Source organism: Thermomyces lanuginosus, assembly GCF_041956635.1.
Source record: "Thermomyces lanuginosus strain ATCC 200065 unplaced genomic scaffold VTN49scaffold_7, whole genome shotgun sequence".
Taxonomy (NCBI): Eukaryota; Fungi; Ascomycota; class Eurotiomycetes; order Eurotiales; family Trichocomaceae; genus Thermomyces; species Thermomyces lanuginosus.
Genome location: NW_027192341.1, coordinates 1,058,076 through 1,071,280, shown reverse-complemented (window position 1 = coordinate 1,071,280; position 13,205 = coordinate 1,058,076). Strand labels below are relative to the sequence as shown.

General features: G+C 50.0%; 4 protein-coding genes across 4 annotated transcripts; 2 read left to right on the top strand and 2 right to left on the bottom strand.

Moving 5' to 3' along the window:
• Positions 1 to 4,494: 4,494 nt before the first annotated feature.
• On the bottom strand, positions 4,495 to 4,920 carry VTN49DRAFT_7876 (uncharacterized protein; the record flags this gene model as incomplete). The annotated part of the gene is made up of 1 exon (XM_069416193.1): positions 4,495 to 4,920. The coding sequence occupies one exon, from the start codon at positions 4,918 to 4,920 to the stop codon at positions 4,495 to 4,497; it is 426 nt and encodes a 141-aa protein (XP_069272237.1).
• Positions 4,921 to 5,587: 667 nt separating this feature from the next.
• On the bottom strand, positions 5,588 to 6,149 carry VTN49DRAFT_7875 (uncharacterized protein; the record flags this gene model as incomplete). Its single annotated transcript, XM_069416192.1, has 5 exons — positions 5,588 to 5,616; positions 5,670 to 5,702; positions 5,766 to 5,943; positions 6,003 to 6,049; positions 6,116 to 6,149. 5 exons carry the CDS (start codon positions 6,147 to 6,149, stop codon positions 5,588 to 5,590), a joined length of 321 nt encoding a protein of 106 aa, XP_069272236.1.
• A 92-nt stretch (positions 6,150 to 6,241) lies between these two features.
• VTN49DRAFT_7874 (uncharacterized protein) lies at positions 6,242 to 9,699 on the top strand (the record flags this gene model as incomplete). The annotated part of the gene is made up of 5 exons (XM_069416191.1): positions 6,242 to 6,985; positions 7,038 to 7,128; positions 7,181 to 8,242; positions 8,303 to 8,898; positions 8,953 to 9,699. The coding sequence occupies 5 exons, from the start codon at positions 6,242 to 6,244 to the stop codon at positions 9,697 to 9,699; spliced, it is 3,240 nt and encodes a 1,079-aa protein (XP_069272235.1).
• A 949-nt stretch (positions 9,700 to 10,648) lies between these two features.
• On the top strand, positions 10,649 to 12,145 carry VTN49DRAFT_7873 (uncharacterized protein; the record flags this gene model as incomplete). The annotated part of the gene is made up of 2 exons (XM_069416190.1): positions 10,649 to 10,774; positions 10,832 to 12,145. The coding sequence occupies 2 exons, from the start codon at positions 10,649 to 10,651 to the stop codon at positions 12,143 to 12,145; spliced, it is 1,440 nt and encodes a 479-aa protein (XP_069272234.1).
• Between the last annotated feature and the right edge of the window lie 1,060 nt (positions 12,146 to 13,205).

Below are 13,205 nucleotides of genomic sequence, written 5' to 3'. Positions count from 1 at the left end.
CTTTTTGCTGGCAAATGAGCTTTGCAATTCGGACGTTAAACTGCTGACTGGGATGGCACCCTCAGGGTCAGGCGTGCCGGCACGCAAACCAGCGCAGTCTGTAGAAACGGGTAATTTGAATGTGATGCTAGGTTATTGCAGCAAGCTGTTTCCTGTATACTCGGACTCCATACAACATCCTTGCTCACTCGAGGCTCCTTGAACAATAAAAAATAACCTCCACGCAAAGGGATTCTCGGCGCATGTTGTATGGAACAAGAGCACCGAAACTGCTCCGTCGAATCGAACCTTTTACTCAAAGAAACACTAGTTAGCCCAGTGGTCAGAACCGGACTACCGGCTTCCAACTCCTGAAGATGTGGTATTCGTAAGACTCGTAATCCCTTTGGCTACTGGTTCGTCAATTCGTTGGTCTTTTTTTTTTTAATTCCAAACTTTGCCTGCTTGGCCAATTTGGTCTTTGTATCCCACTATCCGTCATGCGGTAGTGGATCGTGGCATTTCTGGCCGATAGTTACTGTATGTGCGCGATTCCTTCCTCAACCGCTGGCGGAGAAAGGATATCAGTGAAAACTGAAAACTAAAAAGCGAAGCTGGGTGCCACGGCTCCACGACGAGTGCTGGAAGCCTGGCCCTGTTCATCCTCCAATCACCAAGCAGTGGAGATAAATGTCTGGATACATCCAGTCATCCAGTAAAAAAATAGAGCAGCACATTGGCTGGGTTAATCATGGCGATTCTGAGATTCTTACGAAGTTACGAGGACTCAAGGGAGGATCGGCTCGGACGAGGACGGCTAGCCTAGCTCGACCAGGCATGGTCGCATGGAGTCTCAGGCAAGGGAAAGGTAAAGAACCAGAAATGCACGGATCCCTTGGACTTGCACGGAGTGACGGAGGAAGCCAGGCAGGTCACTAAACTAGAATGGCGCTAAACCCATTTGGACTTCTCACGAGTGCAGGCTGTGCAGCACTGCAGGGAGTCAGTCAGCCAGAGACCCTCCCGATCCACAACCAAGACCACCAAGTCCACCATCAGAGAAGCGCGTCGACAAGATTTGCTTCACACGACCGTCGAGAACGGGGGGATGACAAAAGGGCGACCGCCGAGCAAGGCGAAGGCGGCGGCGGATTTCAGTCATGCCACCCTCAAATCGGTCGCGGGTCCGCCGGTCCCCATTCTGCAAAATGCCTGAGAGGCTGCACAGTCCCTGCGAAATTCAGGAGATTGACCTGGGGATCGTCGACTTCCCAGTGCAGCAGCCACTGCTACTCCGTATTTCCTCTACATCGGTTCCGTAGGTGATTTGACGATGAATGCATAACGAGTGTCCCAGAGTGGCGGCCAACACAGGCTTTCATTCTGTGGAAGGATTCGCGCAGAATGGGACTCTTCCCTGGGCGCAGTCCTGAACCGTAAACGATTTTTCCGAGCCTGTTCACTTTCGGACGTTGTCCTCGAGTCGGATGTGTGGCTTCACCGGCTTCAAGTTCGGCGTCTTCACAGGCCAATCCCCATGGCGCTGCAGTCTGCGCGACGGAGATTCCATTGACCGGTCGGCGACAAATGCTGACTCAGCACCGTCTCGACGAAACTCCAACCGCCAATGCAGCAGGGAAATAGCCAGTCACAGGAACAAGGCACAGAATCGGAACACAGAAGGCGGAACCCGTTGCCAGTCGACAGTCGTAACCAACATCACCCGAGTTTCGTCCCGGAATTGGCTGGAAAGCCATGGCGCGCTCTGATTCGATCAACGCGTTCATCCTAAACCTTCTCCGTCGTCCACGCCAACCCAATCAGGTAACTATCGGGCTTCTCTGAAAGAAATTTTCACCGTCGGACTCTCCAGTACGGCCCAAGAAACAGACGAGGAACTAAACTACGGAGCAAAATCGATCCATCATCCAACGACGCGACTTGATCCATCGTCCCATCGATTTCATCTCGGTTGAGTCGGTGTAATAACTCGCCTCGTAATCACCAACCTATTAATCTGGGGCGTCTGGGCGGGCGAGGTGGCTGTATTACGCACCACGGAGTTACAGGCCAATGAATCCAGGCAGGTTGACAACTGGTTTTCGCAGCCGACTAACCCCATTGGGATCCATTCGCCCAATCAGGGATCGGCCGCCCTCGCGCACCAGCCAGTCGCAATGCCGAGCGAGTAAGGAATTTCCCTAACCGGGCTAGGGGAATACGCGAGATTATCGAGGAAGTCTCTGGAGTTTGGCCTGTTGTCTTGGATCCATGACCGGTCATACTTTCCCTAACAAGCCAAATTGCCACAGTATGACGAGTCATGGATCTCATGATGATCGATCTGATGAATTCTGGAGTTGCAACCTCCCAAGTTTTCCGAGTGTGCTCCGTAGGCGCCAATTCAGTTAATTATGGCGGCTTTGGATGGATGAATTTCGCATGAATTCTCGGCCTGGAAAGTGAGAGGCAATCCCGCGCCTCCGCGGAGAATGCAACTTATTCGTACGGAGCACTTTTCCAGTCATTGTGAACCTTAATGGATCCATATACAGTACTACCCTAGGGATTCCGTGCAGAAAAACAGGAGGACGAACACGGAGTATGTATGGATTATGAGGTTGAGGAATCCAGATGTATTCTAATTGACTGCACCGTTGTGGAATCGGACAAACGATCCATCCGCACTGGACGGAGTAGCTCCGCACGGAATGCATCAGGTATTACTTGAGGAAAGAGTGGCTAACCGCGAGCCATGATGTTAGGGTTTCGAAGCGATACTTGCAGAGAAGCTGGGCAGGGCGATATGCAAGTCGCAACTTTCTGGCCCGCATTCCAACCAGCCTGGCCAACGGAGAAGGTACAGATATTCTATCTATACTACGAACTGAGCACATACATACAGATTCCTGGATGTTGGTGGAACAAAAAAAAAGAGTAAATTTTGCTTGTTCATATGATGCAGCTCTGTCGCTCGTGCAAGGACCCCCTGATTGATCGTCAAAAGTGGAAGAGATCATCACCTCGTCTCCGTCATACTTTCTGGCTTGCGACGGCTGCGTTGTTTGTCCTACGAGCACGGATGGCCAGACCGCAGACGGATAGACAAATGAAGGGAACAAGTCGCAAACCACCGGACCTGAATGCAATAGCTTCAATACGAGTTGGCCCAGCTCCATAGCTGTCGGCTCTACCGACAAACAGCCTAACTTATTGATTCCTCATTCCTGATTTTGGACTCACTGAGCAACTACTCCTTACGGAGAACAGGATGTATGTATGTAACTCGCCACAACAGTCTATTCTCCTCAGCGATGAGTCTGTGACTGGCCATGACCCTGGAGGAGATGAGGTTACTTGGGCTGGCCTCCGGCACGAGGTACATTTGTGCCTGGCCTGATACTCATCGAATCATGCAAACTATGGGCAAGCTTCCTTGCCTGGTGTTCCAGACGCCATGTCTTTCTTGCTACCTATTGGTGGCTATGCAAGTAGTCGTAGGCCTCTCATCCGTCAATCCTCTTCGCTAGCCAAGGATCCCCGACAGCACCAACGTGCATCTTCTTAAGACTGCTGGAAACTGAGTTCTTTTAAGCCACATGGGGCTTACCGAGCGGAGACATAATGGTGCTTGAGTACGATCCTACTCTGTTGAGTATCAGGTTCTGTTGTCCATGTGATTGTGGCAGAAATTAATCTAGGCATCATTTTTATCTAATTGCCGTCGTTGAGAGTTGTTCCAGAGTACGACGCAGAATGAGTAGGTACTCTATTTGGCACAGATCGACGGATACGGAGTACTCCGAGAGCGCATGTATATTCCACGCATCGCGTATGTTTGATTGGCGCTGTGAAGGAATATCAGGATGATCACTGTTGATCACCTCGTTTAGCGAAGAGCTCGATCCATGTGTCGAATTGTCGACTTGTCGGGACGCGATTTCCGTAAGGGTCCCAATCTATTCGCCTTTTCGCAATCGGTACCTTGTCAAGACCTTGAAAGAGCCACGGTTTCATCTATGTAATGGTCCAAGCCATCTCTCCAATGCCAGCTGCCACTGCCAGGGTGAAGTAACAAGACTCGAGGCAAGACGTCAGCGACTAGCTCGACTGGAAAAAGGACTCGACAAGCCTGTTGGGATTTTATTTTCAGTGAGTACGGAGTACTCCGTGATTGCAACCCTATTCCGTACTTGTATACACAATTTGATGACATCAACTCTGTACCGCTGAACGATTTGGGGCCGAACACGGCATAAAGTTGCCAGAGGCTGAAGAGCTGAACTGGGATGCCAACTTCGGCTTGATTATGCAGACAAGCGACTGGCTGACTGACTCGGGTCTGCCGCCTACAATAGTACTAATTCCAGATTGCTACGTTACTAGGATGTGACAGGATGACAAGCGATCTGATCATGCATTTGTCGAATACATGCGCCCAGTAGCGTTGGGACAACCTTCAGCCCTTTTTCAAAGCTGCATTTCGATTGATTTGAGAGCCTGGAAATAAGACGTCTAGGATATTCGATCCGACTTGCTCACCCTGGAAGACTGATTTTGTTGGTTTTCCAAAATGGCGGAAGCAGGGAAAGGTGATGTGGAAAAACGAATCATCGTGCAGTGATTGCCGCAAATCTTGTCCGGAGAACGTGGTGCTGGTACTTTCCAGTTTCCAAATAATAGTAGATGGCGTCCGCTGAGTCCAACCTGGCCGGTGGCGACTTGTTTGCCCAGTTCTCCTTCCTTCTTCTTTCTATTCCTCTCCATCAGATACGGGCACGTGGAAATGCAGCAAAATCGATTCAAATGATGGACGCTGAGCCATTGTGAGCATCGCCTCTCGACGTGAGCATGCACTAACCATCCATGTTCAAAATGCCATGCCACAGCAGACGGAAACATGATACAGAAGCTAAGCGGAAGACTCGACCTAAAACTCATATCGGGCGAACTAGCTCAATGGCGTTTGGATTTTGGAGTTGAAAGACGAGGCTTCTCGGCTCGGAGGACAGTTCCGGTTTGCGTCTTCGGCCATCATATATGGACCAGGACGGTTGCCAACATACCTGGTCTCATCTATCCGCCATTGCTATAGTTTACGTACGCTGGGTGATGCTTCCCGTGACCGACAGGCGTGGCTCACCATGCATTACCATATCACAGTACTTCATAGGCCAGCAAATATTTATTACATGTCTGGGCAAGCTTCAATGAGTTCAGTAAAATCAACTGCCTGCCATTTCCCCTGAGCTTCCAGATCAACATGGAAGACAACTGTGAGAATGTACCATCACCACGCGCATGCCTGTATCTAAACCCGAAGACGCTTCCGCGGCGATGCTAATGATCAATTCCATCCCTTTACTGAAGCCAAGCATTCAGAAATTCAAATGGCCGGGCGTAGAGGTGCCAGCCATTGGGCATGGACCATAGGTCATAGTCTTGCCGCCCAAAATAAGGAGGTTTGTTGCAGCTTGCGATGAACAATAACTGGAATGCATTGTTTGAATCTATTTTATACAGCTGACATGTCCATCTCGCCCAGAATGCCTCTCCAAAGATACAAGTACATCCCAGCTTGGACCAATGAATGAACCGAAGCAATTGATCAAGGGCGAGTCTTCTTAAGTTGCCAGACTGCGAGATCGACTTAGTATCAGGCGTCGCCGGACATCCGGGGAAGGACTTACGAGCAATGCCGAACGGCAGGAAGAAGCCAGTAGCTATCGCACAAGAGTCAGTGTCGGGTCTTCTCGGATGTTCAAATGGAACCAATGCAAGCGTACCCATGAACGCCCAGTAGCGGACAGCGAAGTACTTGGTCAGAGGGTTGAAGGGAATGTTCGACCGAGGACCCTCGCCGTAGTGATACGGACTCGCGAGCTGAGCACGCGTGGTTGAGAAACCACGGCGAGCGACCAGCGAAGTCGCCAAGCGAGCACGAGTGGCAGAGGCGGCGTACATCTGGAATTGTGCTTAGCAATTCGATTGCTAGCTAGACAATGCAGAAATGTAAAACGCACTTTTGACGCTTGTGTAGGAGATTGGCCGGGAGTCAAAAAGCAATTGTCTGATCAAGCGACAGTGGCATGAGGTTCCGAGCCGACATCTGAAATCATGCGCTAATTCTAGTCACGTGATAACAAGATTTGTGTTGGCAAATCAGACATCACTTGGTGGGTCCCTCCGAAGAGGAAATTGTAAATTTCTCTTCTGTCGCGCAGTGTTTGTCTTGAGCAAAACCAGCGGGCTTCCATCGGCCATGGATGAGTTGTTTGACGTCTTTGAGGACCAGCCGCAGGCTGAGATCCTCCCAGACGAGTTCGAGACGAAGCCGCGACCAAAAAAGGACAAGCCTAGGAAGCGTCAAGTCAACGGCGATGTGAAAAACGGCCAGCCTGCGCAAACACAAGATGATGGCCATGCGCCTGAAGCTCCGGGAGCCCAAGGCGACGTCGATTCAACGGCCGCGCAATCCGCAGACAGTGGCGAGCCAGAACCGAAGCGTCAGCGACTACAAGACGAACAGCAAGAGCCCGTTGTCGCCGATAAGTTCGAAACCGAGCAAGAAAGAGAAGTCGCTGCAGCCGGTCTGCAGACCACGGATGACAAGGGCACCGTTGTCCTCTCCCACCATGTGCGCCATGAAGTTTCGTTGCCGCCGAATTACCCATATGTCCCCATCTCCGAGCACAAGCCTCCGGCCGAACCCGCACGCACGTGGCCCTTCACCCTTGATCCGTTCCAGCAAGTAGCGATCCACTCGATTCAGAGAGAGGAGAGCGTGCTTGTTTCGGCACACACCAGCGCTGGTAAAACAGTCGTTGCAGAGTATGCCATCGCGCAATGTCTGAAGAACAACCAACGGGTTATCTACACGAGTCCCATCAAGGCTCTCAGTAACCAGAAATATCGGGAGTTTGCCGCCGATTTTGGCGACGTTGGTCTAATGACTGGTGATGTGACCATCAACCCTACAGCCACTTGCCTGGTCATGACCACTGAGGTATGTTTTACTCTCTGGCTTTATATGCCTCGGTTACTCAACGAAGGTGTAGATTCTGCGTTCCATGCTGTACCGTGGTTCGGAGATCATGCGCGAAGTTGCCTGGGTTATCTTCGATGAGATTCATTATCTGCGTGATGCTAGTATGTGGCATGCACTCAATTGACAAACTCTGGTTAAGGCTAACGAATGTAGTTCGGGGCGTTGTCTGGGAAGAGACTATCATTTTGTTGCCCGACAAAGTTCGGTATGTGTTTCTGTCGGCAACAATCCCAAATGCTATGCAGTTCGCAGAGTGGATCGTGAAGACGCATAACCAGCCTTGCCACGTCGTGTATACCGACTTCCGCCCTACCCCTCTGCAACATTACTTTTTCCCCACTGGTGGTGAAGGTATCCATCTCGTCGTGGACGAGAAGGGGATGTTCCGGGAGGAGAATTTCCAAAAGGCCATGAATTCGATCAAGAGCAGCAAGGGCGACGACCCAGCTGACGCCCTGGCCAAGAGGAAAGGCTCCGGGAAAGACAAGAAACTCAACAAAGGTGGCAACAAGGGACCTTCGGACATCTTCAAGATCGTCCGAATGATCATGTTGAAGAATTACCACCCGGTTATCGTCTTCAGTTTCAGCAAGCGTGAATGCGAGTCGAACGCACTAGAACTGAAATCTATGGCCTTCAACGATGAATCCGAGAAAGAGATGGTTACCAAAGTTTTCAACAGTGCCATCGAGATGCTCTCTGAACAGGACCGACAACTTCCACAGATTCAAAATATCCTTCCCTTGCTCCGCCGGGGCATCGGCGTTCACCATTCGGGACTTCTCCCCATTCTCAAGGAGACCATTGAGATTCTCTTCCAAGAAGGATTGATCAAAGTGCTGTTTGCTACAGAAACGTTCTCCATTGGTTTGAACATGCCTGCAAAGACTGTAGTGTTCACCAATGTCCGCAAGTTCGATGGCACTGACTTGCGCTGGATCACACCCTCGGAGTTTATCCAAATGTCTGGTCGTGCCGGCCGAAGAGGCTTGGACGACCGAGGCATTGTGATCATGATGGTTGGCGAAGAGATGGACCCGTCTGTCGCCAAGGAGATTGTACGCGGAGAGCAAGATCGCTTGAACTCGGCGTTTCACCTTGGCTACAACATGATCTTGAACCTCATGCGGGTTGAGGGCATCTCTCCCGAGTTTATGCTGGAGCGTTGCTTCTACCAGTTCCAAAACACGTCCAAGGTGACCGACCTGGAGAAAGGTTAGCCGCCCCTTTGTCCCGTCTTCCATTGCTATTTGGACTTGTACTGACTTCTTGCAGAACTACATGAGTTGGAGGAGCAGAGGGCCGCCATGTCCATACCTGACGAGCCTACAGTCCGGGAATATTATGAATTGAAGAAACAGCTCGCCACTTTGACCGAGGACATGCAAACAGTGATCTCCCATCCTCAGTACTGCATCCGATTCCTACAACCCGGCCGTCTCCTGCAAATCAAGCAAAATGGCCATGATTTTGGGTGGGGCGTCCTTGTCAATTGGAAGAAACGAAAGCAAAAGAATAACAACACCGAGTACTCTGATCATGAATCCTACATCATTGACGTTCTCCTCAAAATCGCAGAAGGATCAGCATCTGTCGGTACTCGCACTCATGGTGACCTTCCGCAAGGAGTGGTGCCACCGAAAGAGGGCGAGAAGTGCCGGTTTGAGGTCGTCCCTGTGCTATTGAATTGCATCCAGGCTATTTCACACATCCGCCTTCATCTCCCCAAGGAAGTGACGACCCCGGACTCAAGGAACAGCGTCAAGCGGGCTCTTGAAGAGGTACAGCGGCGGTTCCCAGACGGAATTGCGCTATTGGATCCCATCGAGAATATGAATATCCGTGATGAGTCCTTCAAGAAATTGATGAGGGTGAGTTGACTACCTAGTTTTGGGCTCATCGAAGGTCGGCTGACCCTGCGTCAGAAAATCGAAGTCCTTGACTCCAGGATCCTGTCCAATCCTTTGCACAATTCGCCGCGGCTTCCGGAGCTGTATAATGCATATGTGAAGAAAGTCGAACTGGGAGAACGTATCAAGCAGCTCAAGAAGAAAATTTCGGATGCAATGTCCATCATGCAACTGGACGAATTGAAGGCCCGGAAGCGAGTTCTTCGGCGGTTCGGATTTATCAATGAGGACGAGGTTGTCCAGCTGAAGGCTCGAGTAGCCTGTGAGATCAGCACTGGTGATGAGCTCATGCTGAGTGAATTGCTTTTCAATGGTTTCTTCAATAACCTCACACCAGAGCAATGTGCCGCGGTGCTCAGCTGCTTTGTTTTTGAAGAAAAAACAAAAGACGCTCAAGCTATGCGCAAGGAAGAGCTCATCAAACCTTACAAGGAGATTGTGGCTCAGGCAAGGATCATTGCTCGGGTGTCACAAGAGTCCAAGCTGGCTATCAACGAAGAAGAATACGTGCAGAGCTTCCACTGGGAGTTGATGGAGGTTCTGTACGAATGGGCCAAGGGCGGATCATTTGCAGATATTTGCCGGATGACGGACGTTTACGAAGGCAATCTGATCCGCGTTTTCCGCCGACTGGAAGAGCTGCTGCGACAGATTGCACAAGCAGCCAAGGTGATGGGCAGTGAGGAGCTCGAGCAGAAATTCGAGACGGCCCTGACCAAGATCAAGCGAGACATTGTAGCAGCACAGAGCCTGTACTTGTGAATTTATTTATGTTATTGTCTGCGTGGAGATTATCGTTATACAACGTTTAGAGAGGGAGGTCTATCGCATGGTTATGGCGTTCACGGGGTGATTGGATTCCGGGTGCCGGGATGTATTTACATCTGCTATGATCGCATTCTTTCATTAGAGGTAACGCTATTTGAAATTGGGAGAAAACTACCGTGCATCGTCCATAGAAACCCGCTGCGATGAATCATCACTTGTCGTGAATTGATCAAGCGAGCTATATCGGTTGTTTTGGGTGAACAGCATTTTTGCCCTGTTCCGCACAGAGCCTCCAAAATACATAACCTAAATTATCCGTGCGCTTACCAGTAGGAATGTGATTTTGACCGTCTCGAATCAGCCTTCAAGTCTGCAGCCGGATTAACTGAAACCAGTTCCTCGCCTTCCTGCAGAATGTAATGCTATCGAGTCATATGTAAATCGACTTGTTTTCTGGCTTTTATCAGTTTTAGCTTAGGCGAAAGATTGGACAATCAGAATGAACGTCGGTCACACCACTACTCCAACCATTTTCTACTACTGACCTTTTTTATCTTAATATGGCGCCAAAAGCTTAGTTCGCCTATTTTATTACGGCTGAAGAGCTACGATGATGTCACCGCGCATGGATGGCCTGTTCCTGCATTCCATAGTAAAACCACGGAGTAGAGTCTTCCCAGATCGCATTCTCGACGTAGGGGAGTAGGATAATTCTCTTAATCCCCGACAGAAAGAAATTCTTGTCTCCGGTAAATCCCCCCGGAACAGTGTGGAGAAACACTAGTACTCCGAAATTTCTCTTTATCTCGCGCGCTCGTCGCGGCGTGTACTCCGTACTTAATACTACTATGGCATTGCCAACAAAGTGCGCAATTCGATTTGAAAAACGTGAAACTAACTGCATGCCGACTCCATTGCAATCCAATACCAGCTGAAAAGAAGAATGGCGGAACAATGCAAAAAAGCGCCCGAGGAGGTTCGATATGATCATATCAGTTCTCTGCCCCTGGAGCTCCTGCTTCAGATCGTGCAATATTTAGATCCAGAAGACATTGCCCGATACCAGAGGGTGCGAATCCCCCGATTCTCGATGGTCCGAGCCATTTGAATTAAGATGTTCTCATAGGTTTCAAAACGATGGCAGTCTATTTTTTCGTCCGATGCAATCATCACACGTGTTTTGCGCAAAACGCTTGAGTTCCTGGGCATGGAGGGCATGGAAGTACCTGCCTCGGACGCGGTGACCTATTTCCGGTGGCAACATGGGCTGAAATATGGCAAGCCGGTTAAGAAGGCCTTTCTTCCATGGCCAGGTCGGGAGGGATTCCGCAGAGAGAGTCTATATGATTCGCGGCGGCTTTTCTACTGCACCGTGGGCCCTATCACAGTTAGAATGCTAGATCTCGAGACCGGTGAGAGCCGGTCATGGACATTGCATGATAGAACGGAAGATCAACTAGCGGAGACCCTAGCGGACGACGAAATTGCGCGCCTTCTGGTGTCGGATAGCCACATTGTTCTCATCACGGAAAGGACGAGGCCGCTACTATCTTTCCGTTCCCTTGTTTCCAACCCTGCCGCTGGCATATATTTGACCGCGTGGGATTTGAAGACATCAAAGAAATTCAGTGGAAAGATTCGCGGTTACCCCAAGCAGATGACTCTCGTGAAGGACACGATAGTCATGATTGGACAGACGGTAGGTTCCCCCATTCTTCTATGGGATCTGAACTGTGGTCGCATCCGATCAGTTGGCAGTTTCTCGCCGCAAGAGCTGTTGGTGTGGCACGTGGACACCGACAAGAACATGCTCGTGGTAATTGAAAAACTCGACTTGGACACAAGTCCCCCAAGGGCACAGCGGTCAAAATGGACATTGGATGGGGAATTGCTAGAGAGAACGTTTATTTCCGCGTCGCTGTCGGGTCGTCCTGCCGACGTTAAAGAATTCTTAGAGTTCCATTTCTCAGCCTGTCAGACATACGGGCACAGGACAGTAAGAGGTCTGCTTCATGAGGACCATCGTCACACGATGCACCTAATTTATGACTACGCGGTGGACCACCTGAGCATCCGGTCGAATTATCAGGGCGCGGTCCAAAATATTTACCAAAGCAATAGCGCCTTCCTCACCCCCGACATATTCTACCACTGGTGCGATGAGAAGAAGGTGATCGAAATATTCAGCCCAGACCAGCAGACCAAACCTGTGGTCCGGTACCAACCGCATGCCCGAGAAGTCACTGTTCGCGAGTGGTACAAGCGGGCAAAAAGTGATGGGTGGCTTGATCCAGGAGATCTCCCCTTGGAACCCTTAGGTGACCGTGAAGTTTTCTGTCTGCTCAGCTGTGACGGAATTCATTTCTGGTTCTTCAATCCTAACTTTACCCCCGACTTTCCGGGTGCTGAGCCATGGATTGCAGCTGAGGATGTGAAGTGAAACGGAAATGAATCCAATTCAAGTGCGATCATGTATTTCCCCAACGAATTTAAGTATCAAATGCCTGGCCATTCCTCCTCTGCCCTGCTGAGTACCTCATTTATTGGAATCCAAGACAGATCTTTCGGGCAAAAAGACGAGTTGCTATCGGCCGCGATCAGCCAAGGTCCCAGGTCTCATCCGGAGTTTTCAAGCAGAGACACTCCATGACCATAAACCTCCACGCCTGAGATCCCGTGTGGTGTGGAAATCCCAAGCTGATGGTCTTCCATGAGTGATTGTCAATCCATTGGGAGCTCGACTGTTGGATTCATCGGGGTACGACACAGATCTTGTGGAAAGCTCGGGTCTAGGTGACTTGTTCTCTGTCTTCAGCAACTTGCAAAAGGGTGCTGCCAACTTTCAAAGATCGGAGCCCCAGATTCATGAAATCGAAATCTAAAACCAGTTCCTTGGATTTGACCCTATTCAACGTATTGTACTCTGTTGTTGGTTGGCGAATTCTGAAATTCAAATTTCACCTGTTCAGGGCCTTCCCTGGGTAGCGTGCCGAAGCCAGAAACATTGGTAGAAAGTTACTCGTGCAAATCTAAGACGGGGAGTTGCTGACCAGAATAGGTACGTGCTTCAACCACCTTGTATATACGTCTCGTCAGCCATTCCATCCTCGTCGTCTGTTTGCACTGCGTCGTGACAAATTCATTCTTCTACGGAATGCAGAGCATGGGGAAGACAATCCTCAGTGGAAACATGCTTGGAGCGGAATTTCACCACCCAATTCTGTTTAACTAGGATTCGCCCGAAAGACCCTCAATTCAGCAATATCGGCCAATCGTTGGCTTGACTTTTACCTATGTATTTTGTGGAGCAGCCCGTTTCTATCAACTCAATTGCAAAGCTACAACTCTACTCAATGGTCGCTTAATTAATATAGGAGTAAGCTGCAGTGCTAATTCTCTACTTCTGCGGCCGAGGTCTAACAACTGATCTGCTACCTAGCTGTAACAGTTTGCCTGCATGCTCTACTAGAGCGGCCTTTCCTGCGACAATGGCATTGATA